The 25,018-nt window shown below is 46.0% G+C and overlaps 1 protein-coding gene across 11 annotated transcripts in view; it reads right to left on the bottom strand.

The window, feature by feature from the left end:
- nav3 (neuron navigator 3) overlaps positions 1-25,018 on the bottom strand; it is a 117,542-nt gene that overhangs the window by 78,781 nt on the left and 13,743 nt on the right. For 6 of the 11 annotated variants that reach the window (XM_086103720.1, XM_086103714.1, XM_086103718.1 and 3 more), the window contains exon 1: positions 24,469-24,967. The exons of 1 other annotated variant lie outside the window; for it this stretch is intronic. In XM_086103720.1, coding sequence (XP_085959846.1) covers positions 24,469-24,726 — 258 coding nt within the window. In that variant the 5' untranslated portion in view covers positions 24,727-24,967. Of the gene's footprint in view, positions 1-24,468; positions 24,969-25,018 lie in introns of those variants that run through there. 4 more of the 11 variants (XM_086103724.1, XM_086103723.1, XM_086103712.1 and 1 more) reach the window with 2 other exon arrangements.

Consider the following 25,018-nt stretch of genomic DNA (forward strand, 5'->3'; position numbering starts at 1 on the left):
ATGCGCACACTCACCAGTGAGCTCCTACTCACTGTTGCGTGTGCACTTGCTGGCGAGATATAGCCTGCTCTTAATGCATACACTTGCCAGCGAGAGCCAGCCTGCTAAGAGGCGTAGAAAGCGGAGATAGTAAAAAGGCTGACTGGAACGTCCACCCTCGCTGATGATCTCCAACCTGCTGTTACACACGCAATTTTTGTCGTTATACTTAATGCATACACTTGCCAGCGAGAGCCAGCCTGCTAAGAGACGTCGAAAGCGGAGATAGTAAAAAGGCTGACTGGAACGTCCACCCTCGCTGATGATCTCCAACCTGCTGTTACACACGCAGTTTTTGTCGTTATATTTAATGCATACACTTGCCAGCGAGATGAGTACTGAAGCTCCAAATCTTTCTTTGGTGGTCATGGGAATGAAATCTGGACTAGCCAGGAGTACGTGGGCTGGGGAGAGGGCCTACTTTGTTATCAGTTGAGTATTTTTCCATGAATATGTCACAGACTTGTTATTAATTCATTCCCATGGCTTTTACATTTTTTTTAACACAAGCGAAAGAAATGGGAAACATTTCAAATTGTGAAAAATGGCTAACATGTCTCCTGTCAATGACGTTTGAACGGCATCCTTCCCTTCTGAGTCGACCCTCTTCAAAGGGCCCATTAGCCTGCTTAATTACACAAGTGTAGCTTTCTACACTTGGGAGCACAGGCTGAGCCATAAGTCATATCAGGTTACAAGAATCCGCCGCCTGACAGCATTATTAATGACCCGTTCCTAATGGATTGAGAGTGACAGCAGGTTCACAACACCGTGGGAGTCAAAGGCAGATCGAATGCGTGTGAAGGTAAGTGAAATGTTTTGGAAGGAGTGACCCCCCTCAACCCCGGCCCCCCACACGGGGCCCCCTGTGAAGAACGACGGGTCAAGGAAAGCGGCGGAAGGAAACTTTTTGTTCCCCTCTGAGGAACGAGAGTGATTGAGAGGGAAGTGTCCGGGACTGGACGGCAAGCTTCTTTTTTTTTTTTTTTTTTCCCCCGTGCTATTTGTCCTGTGTCTGCACCTGGAGTCAAACGGGACAGGCTGGACATGGACATGCGGAGACTGGCCGAGTCCAAAAATACTGATGCAAAGTCGCACTGTGGAGAAGTTAAGGATGCTAAACTCGAGCGGTAAGGGGAAAAAAAAGTATCTTCCAATGACTCCTGACTATTCTGCTAAATTAGGCTTTCAAATGGGAACGCTGGAAGTGGACTTGGAATATGTTGACCACCACCGCGTTCTGGGCCAATAATAATGCTTCCAAATCAGCAATTAGGAGCCCACAAGGGACGTCTGTATATGAGACTAACCTCAATGTAAATCCATCTGTGTCAATATGACACGCAAGTCTTTGATGCCAATGTAAAGTGGGAGCGCAGGCAAGACTGAATCATGACATTTCCACCTTTCAGCGCACATCAGCTCAAAGTTCCATTTGCAATTTGCATCGGAAATATTTCCAGCCAGACGTACTTATAGACTCGTATCTGTCAAAGCAGTGCTTTAACGTCAATATGCCGTGTGACGTGTCAATAAACAGAAGATCTCATAGGGAGAATCAAGACCTTGGACAGACAGCTTTTGAATCATCCGCGCATCCACAGAGAGTATGTTTCTGTCATGAAGCAGAAGCATGAGTGACGCCTTCTACGTGAGCAAGCGTTGCAGGTGAGTCACAGGTTTGCAAATATGGCTGTCGGATGCATATTGAGGGAAAAGTCAGGATTAAAAAAATTCATAAAACATGTCCATGTTCTATTCTTTCAATCAACGCACCAGCCCAACAAAACAGGCTATGGAGCATAAAATCTGATTCTATGTTGGCAATCAGCTTACAAAATCAAGCCATTTATGCACATTTTCTCAAGAAGATCGCTTAAAAAGTGAGCCCGGTTGGATGAAAGTGCTAAAAATGTGCACATGGGTAAAAACTATACACAAGAAGCATAAGGGCGAGAGTGGACTAGACAGGAGAGAAATGTGCCCTCTATCAACGCTAATCTTCCTGGCCCAGAAGAAGCGCAGCGATGGTGATAGCAAGATGGCGTTAAGTGCCTCGTCAAGTACAGCGGCCTGCCGCGAATACCAAACAGCCTTCCCATATGCAGCCGAGGGAGAGGGAACGTCCTCGTTCTTCGGTAATAAGCTAGCTCTTAACATTGCCAGTGGTTTACCGGGTAAGGATATTACAGTGGAGGAAAAGAAATATGATTATCCAAAGTATATGAGCCACCAAAGCAAAGCATGTGGTACCAGTTGATGCTGTGCTCTAATGATACCGACGGGGTGAGCGGCGCACGGTGCTGTCAGTTACACACTGCAGGTCAGGAGCCATTGGACATGCATGGAGAGCATGATTCGATTAGCGGCGCGCTAGAAGCACATTGCCAAGTGGCTTGTGGAAAAAAAAAAGAAAAAAGAAAAAGATGAGCCAGCCATTGGTCTTGTTTGAAACGTTCAAATTTACCGGAAAGGAATGTCCAGAAGATGTAATGGTTTAATTGGCAAAAACATTAATAAGATTAACAAATAAATAATACAAAATAGGTCCCTGAAAGACTCCTGAAATGTTTCCATCCAAAAACCTTTTGCATGGGGATGATATGGATAGCTAGCTAGATAGCCAGCTAGATAAGCAAGAGAGCTAGCTAGATCGTTAGATCCAAATTGAGAATTAGCATGGGGATGATATGGATAGCTAGCTAGACAGCAAGCTAGATAGCAAGAGAGCTAGCTAGATAGCTAGATCAAAATTGAGAATCAGCATGGGGGTGATAGGGATAGCTAGCTAGATAGTCAGCTAGATAGCAAGACACCTAGCTCGATAGTTAGATCGGAATTGAGAATTAGCATGAGGATGACAGGGATAGCTAGCTAGTTGGCTGGCTAGACAGCAAGATAGCTAACGAGATAGCTCGGTAGACAGACTGGAATTAATCATTTTGAAACAAATCAACCACATCAGTATCATCCGAAACCTGAAGCTAAAGTGGATTAGTGTGACCACATCCGTAGTTGCCTCAGTCGATCAGCCAAGCAAGAGAGCAAGATCTGATGCTAGCCCCTCAGGCTACACGCCATGCTATATTCAATCCACAGCTTATGTAAAAAGCCATAGATGAAACACACCAGAAATAAAAAAAATATATATCAATGTTTTCCCAAGATGTGTGAAAAGAAAAACAAGCAGTCCAAAATGTAACGACTACGAGGATCTCCATGGCCTGGTGTCATGCTGTGCTAAGCCAGATGATGAGCAGTGTTTTTGGTCAAATCTCTTGTAGCTTCGAAGGCAGTTGCAAAAAGCTGCAAATCCCTTCGCTTTGATTGTGTGCCAGAGCTGTCCCGTCCCTCCCTCACGACCACTTCACATCCACTGTGGGCTGATAACGCTCGACCCAGCCCACTCGTTCTTGACTCCCCTTCCTTCTCTAATCCTCCTGATATCTCCTCACCCATTTATCTTCCTCTTACGGTTATTTCTTCTTCTGTATGCTCTTCGTCCCCCTTTTCCTCCCATTGCTCATCTCTCCCCCCTCCTCCAGAAAAGAACTCTGGTGGGATACAGAAGGAAGAAAAGAAGTCCTGTCTGGCCCATGAGACGGGGCAGTTGATGAGAATTTCAGGTGCTCTGTCTCAATGACAGCCGGTTTTATTGTTGGGTTGTGGATTGAAATCATATCGTCTACCATTTGTTTCCAATCCCCTTTGCCTGACGATCCCAGAAAATAAGAACTTAACACCTGGGTAGAGGCAGGGTTGTGTTTTGGATTTACCATCCCAATATAACGCAGCCGAGCCTCTTGGAAGAGATAGCGAGTCGTATATTTCACGGATGGCGTCAGAATCCGGACCGAGCTCCGACCCACCCCGAGCTCCCCTGCGCAGCGGCGGCGGAATCAACGTCGAAATATACGGCGAAACATATGCCGCTCCTTGGAGGCAGCGGCGTGATCGTTAAGTACTTTTCAGTATGGTGGGTGGGGTTCACCGAGGTCCTCAAAACACCCTTACCTAGTAAATCAGCGGGCGGCTTGGATTTCTCCAAATGAAAGCTGTTTGCATCGCCTTCGTTTTGAGTCCTGAAATTGAATTCCATTACACGACTAGCTCAGTCGCAAAAATCCTTTAATAACTATGTGCGACAGCTAAATTCCAGTCGTAGCAGCTCTTTTCACGCGCACGTTTTTTCCTTGTACATCTGCTTCTTTCTTTGACTTTTCCATTCTATCCATCATCCGTGCGACAGCCGGACAAAAATAGTGGTGGCATCATCTGGTGGGATAAAATATGACTGCGCTTTGGGAAAATACAACTTTTTTTTTTTTGTTGTTGTTTGAGGGCAACCCCCTTAATTATTTCTAAAGCCCAGAGTTCTCCACATGGCTTTCGGATGACTTTCTCCGGGGCAAGAGAGATGAAATAACCCAAACATGGTGAGTCATTTTCACCAGTAGAAACCAGCACCATCCCATTGAGGGCCATCCGTCTCTCAACGTGATGGTTTTCGGCATGGGGGCGGGTGTTGGGGGGATCCATGAAACCTTAGAGCCCTGTGCCCTTTTGTTTCTGCGGTGTGTATTAGTAATTCCCCCCTGACAGGGATAAATCAGAGCAGAACTGCCCTCCTCGCCGCAAAACTAATTTCACTCCCCTGAAACCTGGGGATTTTCCAGGATAACAGACGGCGCGAGCGAAATTTGAATCAAATGAAGTCAAAGACCTCAACGCCAGCAGCACGAACGAAGAATGATTTGTAAGAACACACACACACACACACACACACATCGGTGTGGAGTGTTCTAATTTCACTTTTCATCTTTTTTTTTTTCAGGTGGGTCACCAACTCCATCTCAAGTGGAACTTGATCAGCGCGGCTCCAGAAGGTTACCCGTCAGAAAAGAATGTGGTTCACCTGGAGGTGCGTTCAAGTCATCACACATTACTGCAATTTTTTTTTCTTTTCGATCAAAGATAAAAGCAGAGATTTTTTTTTCTGAACTAAAGCGAAAATGATATATATATATATTTTTTTTTGCAATCCAAGCCAACTACCTGTCAAGAGGGCACACATAGACTGCGACGGCTTCCCTTTTTTTTTTTTTTTTTTTTTTTTGCAAGAATATGGCATTTCAAATGTGAACAGACAAGTATTTCTTGTCCCGAAACTTGCCTCGGTGAATCACGAACGAGATCTACTCTGTAAACAAAAACAGTGCAGCTCAAGCTCTCTCAATTGCAGGGTTTTTTTCCCCATTTTCTTTAATGTCCTTGTTGTCCTTATCAAACACTTAAGAGCAAATTAAAGTCTTCAATGCACAGCAAATGTTTTTTACATTTTTTGTGTGAGTTTCCAGTGGATCTATAAACCAAAATGCACACCCAATGGTGATATTTATTTATTTATTTATTTATTTCAACTCATTCACTCCCAAAGACGGGTTTAAACGTCTTTTCAGACTTGGTCTAGAATTGGCTGGTACTGAATGAGTTTAAGCATCCTGTTACACGCATGTATCATCTTCTACACATCGCGGCGTAGTAAACTACATCGGACAGCTTTTGAGACGCAGTGAGGAATGCGTGTCACTTCCCCATGCCGCGATGTCGAATTTGTGGCGGGACGTGGTTTCCCACGGACACAGCGACCTGAGGGCCGATCAGGTAAATACACACAGGCTGACCTTTAGTCAACACAGGCTGGGCGGTACTGCTCCTTATCTGGACAGGCCCCGGAGGTGGTCTTTTTTTTTTTTTTTTCTAGAACACACACCTTTAAATTGAACCCTGGGTTGCGCAATACTTGCTAATTCTTGCTGAGCTAACTCTCAAGCAAATGTGATTACCCAAAAGTTACATTAAACGACTCGGAAATGGAGCTGCGTCTTCTATGTGAGGTCGAGACCCTCGGCTAAAGTCACTCGCATAACTGTCTGAAGCTTCCGCCCGCCAAGGCTCGACCTTCTGCCCTCGACCATTCATTAAACAAACAAGCGGTGATGCGGAGAATGCAAACGGTGCCTCACCTTACGTTGAGCACCCCCCCAAGGCCCCGCTGCAGGAATGTGACACAATGTTGGAAAAAAAACGTGCAAGTACTTCAAAAGACGACTCGGACCATTAGGTCTGGAAAGCCCTCGGGACGAATGAGGGGGGTGGAGAGTGTGCGCCAAGACTTTTCGAGGGCAATGTGAGAGACCCTGTGAGTCAAGGCAAAACGCGATCGATAATCGGCGCGTTTTATGCAAACAAAGAAGAGAGCGTTAAATAATAAATAAATAAATGCTGCGATAACTTGATCAATATCTTACCGCCGCCAGTGTTGTCACGTGGTTCTGACACATACCTACCCGCTGATAGGTAATCAATACTCTCATGCCGATTACAGCATTAAGACGCAAAGGAGAGCGAGAATCCTCTTCAGGATAGAGGAACCTCTTCATCAACCGATTATGCAATTAATGGTTGGACCCTGTTGTTTCTAACATAATGTTTTATGATGCGCTTCCCATTTCATCTAAGTAGATTATTTGAGTCTAAATGCAAACTTCTCCATTCGTGAATCGAGTACAATTAGTTGTGTTTTTTTTTTTAAGGGTTGAGTCACGTCTTCCCTCGGAGGGCCATTAAGAAAGTGAAACCACAAAAATATTTAATCGCATTAATCGCATTTAATCGGGTAACAAAATTATTGCAAAATGTCAACGTCATTTATGGCACATGACAATTTGACATTTTGGTACTGTTTTTTGTTGCAAGGATAATGCAAGTTGACACACTTGATTTTCTTTTGGGGTGGGGGGGGGGCACATATAAAATAAAGGATATCTTATCTTATCTTATCTAAAATGATATGGCCCCGGGCCTTGAGTTTGACACCTGTGCTGTAACCTGATAACACAATAAGCTGTCCACTGTAGTAACCGTTGTCCCTGAGAGGGTTAATATAAAGTAAGCAATTAAGTGGTGTATTTGGAAAGAATGAAATAAACCAGTCCAGTGCGTGGGTTTTCTCCGGGTACTCCGGTTTCCTCCCACATTCCAAAAACATGCACGGCAGGCTGATTGATTAAATTGTCCCTAGGTGTGAGTGTGAGCGTGGTTGGTTGTTCGTCGATCGAGAGCCAGGTCACATCGTCCTACATCACGAAAATATGAATGAACAACTCAACTCTAAAAATGAACCAGGAATAACCCCGATCAGGAATAACGAACCTCGCGGTCTTGGGCTGCGACGACAGCAGCCGCAGCGGAGCTTTGACAGTGCGAAATGTGTCAGCGTGCCAATTGCGGGCGGCTCAAAAACAAGATTACGGCTGCCTGTAAACACAATCGGCGTATAAAAGATGAATGGGATGTCGGGCGTGTAATTGTCAAAGGGAATGGGGGGGGGGGGGGGGGACAAGCCGCAAGCATGTGACAGACTGGCACCCTGCTACCGCTGCTGTCAGGCAGAATGAGGTTCAACCGTATCGATTCCCATTTTCGTCTCCATTCTTTGCATATTTAACAAAGCCGTCGCGAGCGTAAGCACATTTGTTGCGCTTCATTAAGCAATGTATCATGTTACATTTCCCCCTAATGCTCTCCGACTAATCTCCTTCCCTCCAATGTGTACCGATAAGCTCGCGCGCTCTCTTATCTTGGAATCGCGACTCCTAAACAGAATCAAACAGATGCCCCCCCCCCCCCCCGCCACCCTCATTAGGACATCAGAGTCATACGAAAGGCCATTTATCTCCTCTCAACCAGACTCGGCTAATTGAATCCAGAGTCCGATAGCAATCTAGTAGCGAGTGTGTCAGTGGATTAGCATGGCCTGTCACCAAGGTAACCCTGGAGAGGAGCAGGAGGAGGAGGAGATCCGAAGTTGCTTCCGAAGGACTCTACAGAGCATCCCTCTCTCAATATCCGATGCTTCCTTCCTGAGGGCTGGGAGAATAGTCGTTTCTCTCAGTCCGAGTCGAGCAGGAAATGAAAGCAGATGTGCAACCATTGCTGGCGTCTTGATCCAACCCTCCCCCCAAAAAACAGGAAACTTTTAATTCGAGAAAAATGAAGAAAACTGCAAAGGGCGCTCTGGATCTCACATCTTTTGTCATGTGACCATGTGATGGAGAATCCGGGAAATTATAAGGTTTCAAACCACATCATGAGGAAAAATGGATCCATTTTTCTGATGTTGTTTGATATGGTCGGGCACAGGGCCAACGCGCAAAAGAACTCAGTGGATGGTTAATGATCTGATCTTTGCCCATCCTCTCCCCGACTGGCTTTTCCGTTCTCATGAACTCAACTGCTTCTTCTCCCTCGAGCGCCATCTTCCTCCTCTTCCTCCTCCCTTTTCCATTTTTTTTTTTTTTAAGGCCCACATAGGGCGAAAGAGATGAAGAAGTTCTTCACGGTGATGTGTAGTCCTATTTTGAAAGCTGACAACACAGGTGTCAAAGTGAAGGCCCGAGGGCCAGATCTGGCCCGCCACATCATTTTCTGTGGCCTGCAAATCACAGATGTCAACTTTCATGATGCTTGCTAAAATCTCCACCAAAATTTCCAATTCTCATTTGTAATGAATAACAGTGACACCGGAAGCATTTTCTTGAGACCGAACCCCTCATTCCAGTAACTTCCATAATAGGTGAATAAACCGTTACCCTTGACTTCTTCATACGGTTTCAGTCATAACGGCCCTCCAAGGGAAATTGTGACTAAAATCTGGCCTGTGACAATTTTTTTCGCGGGCCACATTGTGGTTACGGTTTCCCTTGGAAGGCCGTTATGAATTTTGGCAAACTATATCAATGTTTCATCCACATTTTACATACAGTACAATGTTGATGAATAACTAGTTTTAAAATCAAAAGTCAAGAATAAGGACAGTTATTGTGGATTACATATGACCATTTGAAATTTTGGCTCAGACTTTAGCAAGCATCATGGAACTTGACATGCTTGATTTGCTTTTGCGGACCACCTAAAATGGTGCGGTGGGCCAGATCTGGCCCCCGGGCCTTGACTTTGACACCTGTGGTTTAGTGGGTGTTTTATGTTTTTTTTTATCTTATCTCCTTTTAAACCAGTCTGGCAATCATGATTTGCTTCCTGCTTTTTTGCTCCGGGAGATGGGACAGAGCTGAGCAGAGATAAATGGCAGCTCTCAGTGAATGCGCATCTGTGTGTGCGTGAACGGAGATAAGAGTTGTATTTATGTTCGATCGCTGCGCAGGCCCGCTAATGGATTGCAGATATTTCGCTGAGACGGATCACGACCCCGAACGGGTTTCTACTACCTGTCGACGAAATGCCTCCCTCTGAGGAACATTTGGACAACAGTTGTGTATTGTTGACATTCCACATTATTTGACCTCAAATAACCCTTTCGTTTCTCGGATGGAATTCCAAATGAGCGGGGTTCATGTGCAAAACAGATTTTTCGTGAAAATCACAAGCTTTTTGTGTCATACAGCATATTATTTATCCCTTTCAGGGACGGCGGTTACTACAGTGGACAGATTATCAAGTTATCAGGTTACAGGGTGCATGAAAGGTTTGTTTGGATTTGTTTCTATGCTTGTCTGTCAAGATTTACGATTGTAAAACTGGCCCGTGGTACAAGTTGTAGACTGCTGTACTGGGCTGAGAAAAATGGTATCGATGTCCTTGATTCATTGACTTTGATTTGTTTTTTGATTATGTCATCGTAAAGAAAAAACTAAATGTTTGTCGTTCAGCCCATATGTCACACATATGGGCCTTAGATAAGTCAAATCAGAAAAGATAATAAGCCTTTTTCAAAAGCCACATCCCCACAAAGTTGGCGCATCCCATCTACTCCATAAATCCACTCAAAAAAATGAAAAAAAAAAACAAAACATCAAGAGAAACTTGTTGAGGCATCGTGTTTAGTCGATCAAATTAAACCAGAACATCAATTCATGGCAAAAGACCTCGACTTTTCTCCGATGTCATTCCAGATCATCAGAAATTCCCGAAGGTCTCAAAATGAAACCTCGACGGATTGCGGCCAACCCCCCCCCCCCCCCAAAAAAAAGCCACATCCTGCACCCGAGATGAGGAAATTGTACTTTAATCGCATTCAACCCCGACAATGGCAGCCTTCTGTTTTGTTTGTTTATTTCGGTTTGCCGTGTGGAACGTTTACGAGTGACGTCAACGTCCACGGCGATGCGGTCGACAGCGCACATATCAAAAGCAAAGAGGTGGGGGAGGGGGTGCGCGAGAGGCAGCCTGACAGCTACTGGATGCCTCCTTTGCTTTGACGGGGGCCTTTGTAACGACAGCGCAGGTGGCACGGCGAGCAACCCGAGTCGTCCACCCGAGAGAACTTCAAGGGGTGGCGGCCCGAGAGGCGGGTGTCAAAATCTTCACGTCCTCACCGACAAAGACTCCCAAGTGCCAATGACGACTTTGACGTCTACCTTGTTTGTTCCGCGCACACTCCGCGACGTGTCTAAATGACACCGCGGGAGATAGATCTCATTTCACATCTGTCATGACCGCCACTGCTTTTTGCCATCGGTGGCGTATCTCCTTTCGCGCACCTTTGATGTCCTCGAACTGCGCGCCGGTCGCATTGGAAATCCACCTCCAGACGTCTTCTCAGAAACACTTTGTGAGTGTCTTCTGAGAGTTGCGGATGGAGAATCGAAGCCCATAAACTTAAGTTGCATCCCAGCGCCCTTTTTTTTTTTTTTTTTGAAAGCAGAAGGCTCCAGCAGACACACACACACACACACACACACACACACACACACACACACACACACACACACACACACACACACACACACACACACACACACACTCCATTGACAACTACAAATCACACAGCAGCCTCTTAAATTGTTCTCTTTTCAAGCCACAGCCACATTTCTTTCCATTACGAATGCAAAAAGTAGCATTAAAATGTGACCACGGGGAAAAATTAAATAACATTAAATTCTTACTAATTTTACCTCCTCCCCTTTTTTTTTTGCAAGCGTTAGCAGTCTGTCAGCAATAAAGCAACGGCAGCTATCTCGGTGTGTTCCGAATTTGCGGAGCATGCTATCTTTTCGTCTAATCTGCCTCGTGCAAAAAAAGGAACAGACTGCTGTGAGTTGCGTGTGTCGAGATGTCCAGATGAGCCCCCCCCCCCCCCCGTGACCTCAAAAGCAGAGCCAAAGCCACTAAAAAGTGTCCCGCGAAGCTTCCAGGCGTGAGATAAAAATCAAGACGCGGCAACAAAGTCACACAACTTTGTAGATTTTTGCCAACGGAGTTTATCGTAATTGTTCTGTGGTGTCGAGGCCTTTTCCAAACGGGAGCTAAAAGTAATAATTTCATCGATATCGTTAATATGGAAAAGTAGAGTCTGCTATCGAGACGTTGCTATTTTGCTCGTTACTCGCAGTGACAATAAAAAAACTGGTCTGCAAGCCCACAGAATTGAACTGCGATGTCAATCCGTTCTGGTGGGGAGAGCCAAGTTAAACAAGTTGATTCCTCCCCGCTGGAAAGCCAACAGGCCCTTCACGGCACTTTAACTGCTGACCACTGAGACGATTATGGTCGCAGCTGAATCGAACCCGCTGCACCCACCCCAAAAAAAACACATCCCATCGATAATCGGGATGAGGGGGTGGGGGGCTGGGGGCTGCATTAACTTTCCTGATTGATGACTTGGCGGAGTTGGAAGCTGATCATCGCGTGAGAGAAAAGTACATCGAGTGCTATTATTGGCCATTTTGCGAAAATAATGTTCCCCCCGCACCCCCCCCCCTTTTTTTTTATGAACACTATAATCAAAAACATTACTATGTCCAAACCGCTAGTTACTTATTGTAGTCAGTAGCTAGTGATTGTTATGAGAGAGGCATCCGACTGTTGTGGCAAAACATTGTTTTGTCAATCAGTCAAGTCTTTCTGTCCAGGCTGGTCCTGATGCGGGGTTGCCATGGCACCGCATCTGGCTCGAAACCGCACTGCTCTTCATTATTCTACATTGAAACTGAAATCGGCATGACCTGTACCCCGCCCGGGCTCTGGGATTCGACATTTTGTACACACATGATAAACATTCTTGAAAAAAAAAAATCACCATGTAAAAAACTGTCAACCTTCGTCAATCTTCAAATTCATTTTTTTGTTCTGCACATACTGTAGATGCTTTGATTTTTTTTTTCTTTTAACTCATTCAGTACCGGTCAATTATAGACCAAGTCTGAAAAGACGTTTAAAAACGTCTTTGGGAGTGAATGAGTTAATGATACACACGGAATGTGTTTTAATAGATACAAAAGAGGATTTAGCAACATCTGCAGAACATACATTGGGAGTGTTACACTCTACAGCACAGCTATCAAAGCCGAGGCCCGGGGGCCAGATTTGGCCGGCCACATCATTTTATGGGGCCCGCGAAAGCAAATCAAGCATGTCAAGTTCCATGATGCTTGCTAAAGTCTAAACCCAAATTTCAAATAGTCATATGTCATCCACAATAACAGACATTATTCTTGACGTCTGATTTTAAAACTAGTTAACCATCCATTTGTTGTGCGCTGTGTATGTAATATGGGGAGGTGATTAATAAACATTGATATGGTTTCCCAAAATTCATAACGGCCCTCCAAGGGAACTACAATGTGGCCCGCAACAAAAATGAGTTTGACAGAGTGTGAGTGGAGCCAGATCTCCAATGTTGTATTTAGTCATGCCCTGATGCTCATTCTTTCGGTAATGTGGTACACTGCGGTCTGCCCTCGCTGTATAGATTTCATTGAACGTTCCTAATATTTCACGCCCCACCCGCCCCCTCCGCGACTTTGCTTTTTGTATGCGTCATTAAGACCACAACGTTGGACGTTGTGACCTCCCACCGAGAAACCTACGATGGAATGACCCACTAAAATTTGAGTCCATGTGGGGGAAATTAAAATTCCGGCCTCCAGTTTTACGAGGGCCCAGTTCAACACCTACGGGGGCAGATTTAGCGGAGTGTTTATATTCTAAATAATAGCTTTATTGCGCACTTGGAAGATATGTTGTTTAACTGTATATTCTCCAAATATGGCGCCGAAAAATCGTTGCGCTTCAAAGTGAATCTGTACACCAGAGACACAAAGCAGAGGCGTTCCGAGTAAACTCAGACGCAATGTCGAGCGCTGACAGACGTCGTGTGCAGTATTTGTGTGGCTGAATCGAGTTTCCAAGCAGCTGACTGATGTCAACGATAAGTAGTGAGCAAACATTTTCTGGAGAAGGACAATACAGGAATGTGCGCGGCTGTCTTTGCTTGCAAAAAAAGAGGGGCGGGGGGCAGATGGAAGCTAGATTTAATTCACCGGCGCTGACGAAAAGAGCCGTAATTCCACGTGTCAATCAACATCAATAAATATGAGCAAATATTTAAACAGATCTCTGCGTAATTACAGCTCTCCTGACCTTCGGATGGGATGCAGCCTCTGTGCCCGGTCGGGCACTTGAAAGAACCACACGTGTCACCTTCGGGCCGGCCGTCCAACTTTTACTAAGTTAGCACACCACTTGACACGGATGCCAACGCTCGCCGGACCCGTTGCCACTTCCAAGTAAAACATTGAGTGGCTTACGCTCCCGGGGCCAGAATACTGGGCCAAAGTGTCCAGTGCTGAAGACAGACCGAACGCGGTAAATGAGCCGTAACCGCTGCTTCAGCTGGGAAGAATTGAGGACGGCGATGGAAAATGGATCCGCTATTCTGTCACCTTTTATAAACGAGTGACTCAGAAAGGCTAAAATGTTCCCTTTTCCTTTTTCGCATTGATCTGTCATCCGATGCTAAACTCAAAATAATGAGGAACATGACCCATCAATGTATTGCTTTCACGTCTGTCTGTTGCTCAGGCACAGTATACAGCACGTGTCAAAGTCAAGGCCCAGGGGCCAGATCCGGCCCGCCACATGGTTTTATGCGGCCCGCGACAGAAAATCATGCGTATCCACTTACATTGTTAAAATCTGTACTGAAATGCCAAATTGTCACCTATAAGAAATGACATTGCGATTTTGCAATCATTTCAGCAATAATGGAACAGACGACAAATAGCTGTTTTTAAGGCACGTCGCAAGGAAGCTCTGACAGCTCCGATGAAGGCTGAAGTGACAGCCGAAACTGTCAGCCAGGTAAGGGTTGAAGAGAAACTTCACCTAAAAAGACCATCGTCTCGAAAAAAAACCTAAAAACTTTCAACCTAATTGAACAAATAGTTGACTTGAGTGATTTCAAAATGCGTAATCTATCAATTGGTTGTGAACATGTTATGCGAAGAGATGATTAAAATATTTTCGGTTTCACTGTCGTAGTGACCCGCCGAGGGAAAACGGGACTCCATAATAATGCAGATCGGGATGGGGATGGAAATCCAGTTCTTTTGAGTCATTCGAATCTTTGGAGTCATTGGTCAGTCCGCTTATTGATTCCTCTCGATGAGGGTTTTGATTCTAAACATTTTCAAAATGGCTACTTTCAAGGAACAATACTTTGCATTCCGGCAAGCTACTTTTTGAGAAGCGAAAAGGAAGGTGTGTGACCACCGCCAGCGTTCTCCAGATATCCGTCAATGTGCGGAGGTTTGTGAGCTGTGGGAACGGACCTTTCGACCCGTTCTTCCTCTCTCAAGAGTGTACCTGGGAAATGATTTATGGGATCGACCGGGAAACGGTCTGCGAGTCCCATGAACAGGAGTGCGAGCGGTGGCCAGGTAAAGTCCACAACATCTCGATGAAGGACAGGGCAGAGGAAGCGAGCCCGCCGGTCGGCCACAGTCGATTTCGAGTCACTTTACCTTGGATGCACTCGTACAGACAGAGGTGTGATGCGGAAATAACTGGCTGGGAATGGAACGTTTGGAAGCAGGTCTTCCTTTTGGCATCTGTTAGTATTGGAGCTGACTGGCCAAGTGAGGCATTTCATCTTTCCCACACTTCTAAGACTCGTAGTCCAAGGGTAACTCCCTCTCTTTCCTGCTCCTCCTCCTTTGCGGTCTGGCCTATTGTGTAACAGTAACGCTGCTCTTGCTGCCTGTGCCAAAAAGGATTCGTACCCCCTAGACACTGTAACTCAAAGCCTTCCCACCCAAAGACTAATGGACTCTGTCAGGCTCGCGGAAATAAGTAGCAGCCAACCTCGTTTGCCGGACGAGTGAAGGGAAGAAGAGGCAACGTTGGTTGCGTGGCTTTTCATATTTTTAGAAATCTACTCACACATCTCCGGTGATGAATAGGTGGTTGACTCAACGCGACGAGTGTTGGTCAAAAGTTTGCAATAAGCCGCGGCTAAAACACTTCAAGTGTTTTTTGCGTAGTTTGTTCATGATACAAAGCTGTGAGGAATTCCCCAATCCATCACCTGGTTGAGACTCCATCCAACTCGCAATCACGCAGGACGATCTTGGCATGGATTTTAGAACCCCACCCTCAGTTCACTTCCTTTCTTTCTGCTGGCATGCACTTCACACTTTGACGACTGGAACCTACCGAGAAATATTTCGGCACTTAATGCCACTGACACCACTATTACGATTTCCCCCACTCCAGAGAGACGCAAAACTTTTTCCTTCCGAGCACTTTTGATTTCCTTCCCCCCGGTTAACCTCCACCACCCACTCCCCCCCACTCCCCCCCCCCCCCCCCCCGAGCTTACATTGAGCATTTCCCTACCACGAGGCGAAAAGGAGGCAGCCAGATGCTGAGGGGCGATTACGGCTCAAAACCTGAATGAGGTGCCTGCATCTGCTTTCAATCTGGCGACAAGTTAACTCCAACCAATGCACGGGGACTAAATGATTAAAGAAGCAACTTTCTTGCTACTACTTTCACGAGGTTCCTGCAGGAGTGGACCAGTCTGCCGTCGACATTGAGGACAGCAGAACAAACAAATGAGGGTATGAAAAAGTCGGCCGCATCTTCCCTCAACTCTTCAACTGTGTGCATGACAACAGAAGACTAGACTAGAAGAGCCATTGGTAGTGTAGTGGGTCACATAGCATGTAATTGGCTCGTTGTAAGTCCCGGTGACCCTGAACAGGATAGATTTGTCCAATAAACGGCTTGATGGATGATCTAGAACAGGGGTGTCAAACATAAGGCCTGTGGGCAAGAACTGACCCCCAAGGAGGTTCATCTGGGCCGCAGGATAATTTAAAAGTGAGAAACATAAAAGACACAGAATTAATATTTTTAATAAGCTGCAATTGATGGATCATCCGCTAGGGAGAACACTGTTCTGATCAGAGTAGAAGACAACATTGTTTTGATCAGAGAAGAAGACAACAGCAGCAGTCTGAGTCTGCTAGCGAAATAGCATTAGCATCATAGCCGTATTTCGACACTGACTTTGTTAAACGATGCATGATGAAGGCGGCTGAACTTGTATGTCCCGAGAAGCAACACGTTTTTGCCAATATTAGCCTGACGAGGAATACTATACCAGAGAGCATTTCGGACCTATCAGCAGATTTAGACAGTCAATTGAAACAGAGAGTCCAGTCATTTTGTCAAATGTTTTGTAAAAGATATGTTCATTAAATGTCAACATTTTCCGAATGTTCTTTTGCTTTTTTCTACCAAAACAAAGGAAAGACATGATATTTTGCTTATTTTTAGCAGAGTATGGTATAATTTTAATGGTCCGGCCCACTTGACATCTACGAAGGCCGTATGTGGCCCACGATGTAAAATAAGTTTGACACCCCTGGAATAGAAGGTGTTTAGGCTCTGGATCATTGTTGAAATGTCTTGAAATCAAATTTCCAATCGAGTAGACTATTGAACAAAAACAAAAAAATAAAAACAGATGTGCGTCATATGATCGAAGCGTTTCATATTTGAGAGTACTTCTTGAAAACGTCCACGCCAAGTGATACAAAGGCCTCTTTGGTTTCATCTGTGGGCAGCTGACTTGATTTGGACAAGCTATTGGTGGGGGATGGGGGGGGGGCAGTCAGCATCTGAATCCGGGGAGATACAAGGAAACTCTTGTCGTCAAGTTCTTAGTGTCTTCACGTTAACTCTGCTCCCATTAACCTATTAGAAGGGGAAAAGTATGCTAATCTCCCCAAAGTTTCTGGACCACCGCAAACGTAAACGTTGAATCTATTACAGAGGCACTGGCCTTCCAAAAACGGAGCCAATTCATCTCTCCTTCAGCACTGATACGCCTTTAAATATGCCAGAAATATTTTACAAGACAGCGGGGAGATTTATAGCCCGAGTGGTATAAATGATTTGCAGACTTCTGCGCGGCTAGGACGTGGGTGGAAGTATGGAACGGCACAAAGCCTTCGACGACAAGGCCAACAGGTTGGAAGAGAAAAATGAAAGGGGGCTCCAGAATACCTCACAGGATGCACCGACAAAAATACACGGCTGTTAAAAGCAAACGCGTGGCCTTTATGTGGCAATAACGCAACAATATAAGCCGGCAAAGAAAGCCAAATTCCGCGTCCGTGTTAGTGCGTCACGAGACAAATCCTGTGAGAAACCGTGCCGTGGCCAAAACAGCAGAGCTTTGTTGGCCATTTGGGGAGCTCAAGGGGAGGAGGGAGGAACCGTCCAAGCTCCGGAGAGACCGTCAAGGGCTGGCAGTTCATCCGATAATGTTAACACACTTTATGGGCAAGGTTAATGCACTGGAAGAGCAGAGGAAGCAATATAGCCATATTGAATTTTTTTTCCCCCAATGGAATATGGTATTGTGGTTGGATACAAGATATGGTATGGACAAAGTTCATTCATTCATTTTCCGATCCGCTTTATCCTCACAAGGGTCGCGGGGGGTGCTGTAGCCTATCCCAGCTTTCTTCAGGCAGTAGGCGGGCGACACCCTGAACTGGTTGCCAGCCAATCGCAGGGCACACAGAGACAAGACAACCATCCGCGCTCACACTCACACCGAGGGACAATTTAGAGTGTCGTGCATGTTTTTGGAACGTGGGAGGAAACCGGAGTACCCGGAGAAAACCCACGCAGGCCCAGGGAGAACATGCAAACTCCACAAAGGGAGGCCGGTGCTATACCTCTGCACTGTGAGGTCGACGCGCTAACCACTGGACCATCGGGCCGCCATGGACAAACTTACACTCTATATTTATGCCTGGAATCTATCATGTGGTTCTCCATTCCCCCCCCCCCCCCCCCATTCAGATTCATGCTTGTCCCCCAGTTCAAGAGACTAAACTAACAAAGTTCCACTTGCAAATTTACAAACCATAACCACTCACTGGGACACGATTTCAACCACCCAAGGAGATGCCGAAGTCGAGATTGATGTGTGTTCTGATCTCAGACGGCTGTACTAACTTCAATGGAACGCCATTTTCTTTGTTGTTGTTTCATAACAGCAAGACCCCTGGATGAAGTTCCATACAAAAAAAAAGAAAAAAAGACAAGGACAGGACTGGCCTGTGGATTCGGGGTCAACATGGCCAATAAATCGGAATCTGATAATAAACAAAGGCGTGAGTACTACCACAAATATTTGTATGAATGTTTTCTAATGCTTTTGTACGGCGACTTTACCAAGGGGAATCCAACACACGTCTGTATGGATATTTCTTTTGGGTCTCAAAATGCACGACGGAGTCGAGTTTTTCACTTGCCGTTTACATGAGCCAGACAGAAGGAACATGTGCATAAAACATAATATAAAAAGATGACAACCTTGGATTGACAAAAAAAAAAAAAAAAAAAAGTCAAGTAGTAGGATAGTATTTGTTGGTTGGGAGTGATGATGTGTCCAAAAGTCACATTTGAAAAGGGGAAAAAGAAGAAAAAAATGGTTCAGTTAAGCTCAGTATAAAAGCCCCTGCCAAGGGAGGGCGCGGAAACAAACCGCCACCCGCTAAGCCACCACAGCCGGCTTTGCATCCAAACATCTGCACGTGAGAGCGGCTTTTGCGTTCCATTTCTTGGTCAGAAACTCCACGACAGTTAAAAACCTTCAAACGGAACCAGAGGACCAGCAAACGGCGACGCGCAATGAAACCGCTGCAAACACCCGGCAGCTGCAATTGTAAATGTTTGACTTCACGGACGGAGATGAATCTTTCCTGAAACTTTCAGGCGCTCGCCTTATGGACTGAAAATTGCTAAATGTTCACCGTCCGTGCAAGCGCGAGCAACTACCTGGAGGCGAAACAGTGCAAAGTGCGATTTCTGGAGCAGAGCGGCGGCGTAGACTCCACATTTAATTCATCCGGGAAGGAACTTCTTTTAAAAGAACCACTTAGTCACCTTTTGCTTTTGTTTTTCTTTCACTGCTTTGTGGCGAACGCTATTCTGCCAGTTTCCCCCCCCCCCTTCGTTTTTTATGACCAGAAGCGAATTTGGTGCTTTCATGAGAGGAACCGGTTGCCTCTAAATGTCCGAAGTGTGAAAGGAACGCAGTAATTGTGTCGATGGCGAATGACCTACCACCGCTGCGGTACGTAAAGCAGCGAGTCAATACCGCAGCCGCAGCTCTGGCCTAATTCAAAACACCAGCAGCCATTCTCCGTGCATACCTAAAAACCACACACACACATATACCCACACTGCCTTTGTAAGCATGTGTTATGGCACGCTTCGCGACTCCACACAATGCGCCGATAGATTAGAAACAGGATAAACCGGAGAGGGCCATGATGGCAAAAAGGTGACGTGCTCGTTCAACAGAAAACGGTTGACAGCTGGACTGACAGAACTGGGCCAGGTGCGCGTTTAACCCGCTTGCGGGCCACTCGCGATCGGAACCCCGGGAGGGACAAAGAGAACAGGTTTGACGGCGGAAGGGCAATCGGTTAGGAGGCGTGAGGGAATGTATGACAAACTTCAGCGTACAGGTACAGGAAAATATCAGGGAGTGGAAATGAAGTGAGGCCCCTGTTTGCAGAGGAAGAAAAGAAGAAGAAGAAAAAATGGGAAGGAATGCTGGCAATCGGAAAGACTGCGGGAGACAAGAGTGGAAAAAAAAAAGAGGTGGTGGGGTATAGTGAAAAAAAAGGAGGGGTCGAGAAAGGAATAAAGATCATGCCAATGTATGATCGATTTTGCTTCCTGTTCAATCAATATCGAGAGGTAGAAGGTGCAATTCCTTTACATCAGCGATTCCCAACCACACTTATAAGCAAGCCTGCCTTCAAACTAGTAGAAACTGTGTGTGTGTGTCCAGGGTGTTACTGTATGTCAGTTGGGGTCGGACATCCAGGAACCATCCGTCCCTTCCGCGTCCAATCGGCGCCGTTTTTTTATTTTTTTTCCAGGCCGCAAACATCAGAGCTAAACCTCACAACGGGCCAGCGGGGAGCTTCGCCTTCGCTTTAATCTCCAAGTTATTTATTGTATGATGGAGCCTCAGGCGACGGAAATGCATGACGAGGTGGTGCGAGACAGCTTAGCATGGGTGTCCTTAATGAAGAGACTTTTAACCACATCAAGCACCCCCGATAAAATCAAGTGCAAGGATTTTTGTTTTTTTCCCCTAGAAATGCTCGGCTTTGACGGCGAGCTTTATGTCTCTTTTTGTCTGACCGTATTTTCCGCACTAAAAGCCGCACCGAAAAGCCTTCCATTTTCTGAACTCATTGACTCCCAAAGACATTTTTAAACGTCTTTTCAGACTTGGTCTAGGATCGGCTAGTACTGAATGAGTCTCAATACTCACAGTCATTACGGTAATATGTCAACCCCAAAATGGCTCCTTGCTCGAGACATGCTTACAACGTAGAGTTCCAACTTAAGGCGATCGGGTTACGCGGTTGAACACGGAAATAGAGCGGCGGCAAGAGAGTTCAACGTGCAGGAGTCGATGTTAGAACTTGCTGTTGGTGAAGTGAACAAAGTCGCTGCTTTGTTAAATAAGTTTGACTGACATCTGATCGGCGCTATATAAATCAGGGTGTAGTGTTCTGTTGGCATTTCCTTGAGCGTAGCTCCATCTAGTGGATGCATTGCAGATTGTGTCTTATAATGCGGTGTGTCCAACAAAAATGACAAAATAGGCCATTCATTGAAGGTGCGCCTCATAATCCAGTGCACCTTTTAGTGTGGAAAATAAGGTAATCTGCAGGGAGGGTGTTTTTAACCGGTGTAGCTCGACTGCAAACAACCGTGTGTGTGTTCTCACTCGAGATTTAAACACCGAGGTCTCCACACACGGCAGGGAAATCCGTCCTTAAGATGGTCGTTAAAAGCATTGGAAAGGACGTTATTTTGACCAATATTTCCCCCCCCCCCTTTTTTTAAACTCGTGCGTCCTCTGTTCACACGTGCCCTCTGATTGGCCGAACACAACGCAGACGTTTTGAAGCGTGTCACTCCTTCGCTAATCTCGACGTCCGACCAGAGCGGCGCTGACTCCTCTGTGATTTGTGTTCCAGATACAGTTACCATCACAGACCACCCGTGACATATGAAGTCCCCCCCCCACCCCACCCTCTGGCTTGCCTCTGTTATTTCAGCAGTGTCAGAACCACTAAAACAGAAGGGAGGTTTAGACCGACTATGCATTGAATGTTGGCACGATGGGCTCGATAAATCTCTCACTGGTTGTTCTCTCGCAACATCAATACGCCGCCTGTCACTTCAACTACCGTTCAAAATGTCTTCACGCTAATCCATATGCATCAATTGAATACTTCCCGGATATACTCACAACGGCATATGCAGATACTTAAAGCATCCCTATGGGGCTCATAAATACACATCGGGGGCGGAAGGAATTCATTTTCGGACGTTGCCTAAACAAATTCCTGATTTGGCTGCAGGGTTTGGATTGAGAGATTTATCATCTGGGCGACATGAACATCTAATTGCCGGTCTGGTGAGAGTAAGTGTGACAAAAATCACGGCCTCGCTGCGGAATACATACAGTTCTGGGTCTGGTTTATAGTTTACCATACATTGAAGTCATATTTCATGTGTATTAAACAGTGTGCAAGAAGTTCAAGACTTTTGGAGGGTACTCAAGAAAAAGAGGTCTGGGGAGGGGGGATGTTTATATGTGACCCACTCTGTCACGTTTAACAATATTACCTGCCTTCTACCCAGAAATCCAGAGTCAGCGAGCACAATTGTCTGCTGCATCGAGAAGTGAGACAGCAGACTGTTTATCCTCGTCACCCTTGGGAGCACGAGCGATATCAACAGGAAGCTTTGAAGTGAGTGGGTGAGTGCATCTGGCACTTGCACTTCCGAACATACTTTTTGTACTCGAGGCTTACAAGAGCCGTTCCAGGATAACAGTCGATGCCAAACGGAAAACCTTTGGCTGCCGTACGCAAGGAGCTGGCATTTGCGGTGAAAGACGCGCTCACTGGGAAAAGATAGTTGAAAAGACTTTGCTTACCTCAAGAGAAAAAAAAACCTACAAATTGATTAAATGGTTGGATTACTTCTGACAGCAGAAAAACCCTTGATGCGCAAAATCAGACCCCTTATGACGGGGAGGTGTCACTGACACTCCATTAAAGCCCAGTCAACTCAGATGTGCTCTTCATTCCGGCTCGTCATCGCGCAAGCGCCAGAGGCGAGAGGCTAATTTGAGCTGTCAGAAAGGAGAATACGCCAGTAGGAGCCAACGTCGGCCCTTGTTCTCATCTTCTTCATCCTGGAGCGTCTGACAGGTAAAACTCAAACGAGGGCTTTTTATGAGGAAGCATCCAAAGAATACAGGTGATGTACAAAAAAATTTTTATCTGCTAACAGGTCTACAGAGTAATTCAGGCCCATCTGGTTGGCTGCCTAAATGGGCTGTAGAACCCATCAAAGCAGGGGAACCCCCCCCCCCAAAACAAATACATTCTTGCTCTTCGAGCGACAGCATTTAACTCATTCACTCCCAAAGACGTTTTTAAACGTCTTTTCAGACTTGGTCCAGAATTGGCTGGTCCTGAATGAGTTAATAAACACCCACCTGAAGACACTTATGGAATCAGAAGGGTAGAGCTGTCACTCAACACGCGAGGATGACATCATCCCGCTGACATGAGCTCAAGTTTGAACGGTGCCCAAAAAAAAAAGAATCTCATCTGACAGTTTAATTGCATCCCTCTTAAATGAGCTGATAGGCTCCCTTGCGCTTGGTTCCGGTGCACCTCTTCCTGAAGCCAACATTGCCGTACGACATCGCCGCAACTTTTTTTTTTTTTTTTTGAAACGGTATCTGCGAAACGCAACGAATCCAAACACAGAGGGGAGAAGAGTAAATCTTTAAAAATCACTGCCTTGAATTTGTAAAAGACAGCCTGTGACCTACCGGAGACCTCTGCAAACAAACATCAGCACACCAGCAGAAAAAATAAAGGAAAAAAATGTGAAAAATGGGGATTACAGTTTTTGAAGGACAACATAAAACACAATTAAGCACCACTTCCTTACAACCATTACTTGAACCACAATGCAACTGGGGGATGCAACAATAATATTTCCAAGCTTGACTGGACTAATTCACCAAAACCAGTTTTGCTGCAGTTCAGGCTATGGAATGGCCAAACAAATCTGTCAAAATACATTCTGTTCCTCCGAGAACAAAAACAAGAGATATCGGGAGTTATGTGAACTAGCTACAAGTGAATTTTATTCTCAGCAGTAAGTTAACTCATTCAGAACCAGCCAATTCTGGACCAAGTCTGAAAAGGCGTTTAAAAACGTCCTTGGGAGTGAATGAGTTAAATGCTAAAACGCATCTTGTCAGCCCCCCCTCCCATTTTACACTGACTCCGAAAGGCTCAGAGTCAGTCACAGCCATGCTGTGAGGATTTAGAAGCGGGCCAGGGAGCGCCGACCCAAGCTTTGATGTCTCCGGTCCGCGTTTCCTCCCGGTCACGAGGAATCTCCGCTGCTTTTGTTTGCTACCCGGATGTCTTAAAGCGTTGAAAGGAAGAGGAGGACGGACGGACGGACGGACCGGCCCACGTTTCAGTTCGTGTGCTCTGACAGCTTGTGACGAAATACTGCCGAAACTAACTTGGCGGGGATTTTTGAAAAGTGACCACGCCTCTTCTGCTGCAGCCCGACAAGGCAAAACAAGGATGTGTGCGGCATGGGAAACTCTCTGTGGGTCTATTGCACCACTTTTAGGTAACTTCAGAGTCAACTTTGGCCATGTCAGATCGTAGAAAGTATATCCAGACAAGGAAATGACAGTCTTTCTTCCCACAAAGCAGTTCAATTCCTTTGCTGTGATCCGAATGATCTTGACTAAATGTAGCACCTGATTCCTGCAAATGACCCAGATACTGACAGGGCATCAGGATGAGGTCATCCCCATCCCCACCAAAGGCAAACAGCATCACCGGGGATGACTAAATCCGCGTGCCAGAGCTACACATGCACCTGCTCGACCTAACATGAAAAACGTCTTCACCGTTCATTTGTTAGAAACGCGAAAAAGATGCTCAGTGTGAAACCAACCTTGCAGATCCTGCTCTCCTCAGTTTCCGCTTTGGACTTTCCCTCGGGTGTCCTCGCAGACTGGTATTCGGACTTGACTGACAGCTGGCAGGAGAGCGCTGGGACGCCCTCGCTAGCTTTGAGCTCCTGCTGCCGGGCCATGAAACCGCCGTGTGAGGCGGCGGCGGCCCGGATGGCGCTTGGGATGGGGAGCGCGGTGTGTACCGGCTTCAGCGCGGAGGGTTGCCTGAGCTTGGAGGCGACGCCAACTACAGGCATGGTATACTTGCCTCCGTTTCCAAAACTATAATAAAAGAGTTGGACACGCGGGTCCCGTGACAGGAAATCAAAGTAACGGATTGGATGGGGAGGGACTGACAAAAAATAATAATAATAAGGAAAAAAGAAAAAGTTTCAAAAAAAAAAAAAAAGAGGAGCAGTTGCCTCTCCGAGTGAGAGGAAAGCAACTGCGCTCGCTCTGCAGCCCCAGAGCGAGCAGGACATCCAGAAACTGAGACGACGACTCCTTCTTCCTCCAATTCACTCCCCTCCTCCTTCTCCTCCCACAAGC

This window comes from Hippocampus guttulatus, chromosome 22 (genome assembly GCF_054856545.1).
Source record: "Hippocampus guttulatus isolate MCC_2025c chromosome 22, RoL_Hgut_1.0, whole genome shotgun sequence".
NCBI lineage: Eukaryota > Metazoa > Chordata > Actinopteri > Syngnathiformes > Syngnathidae > Hippocampus > Hippocampus guttulatus.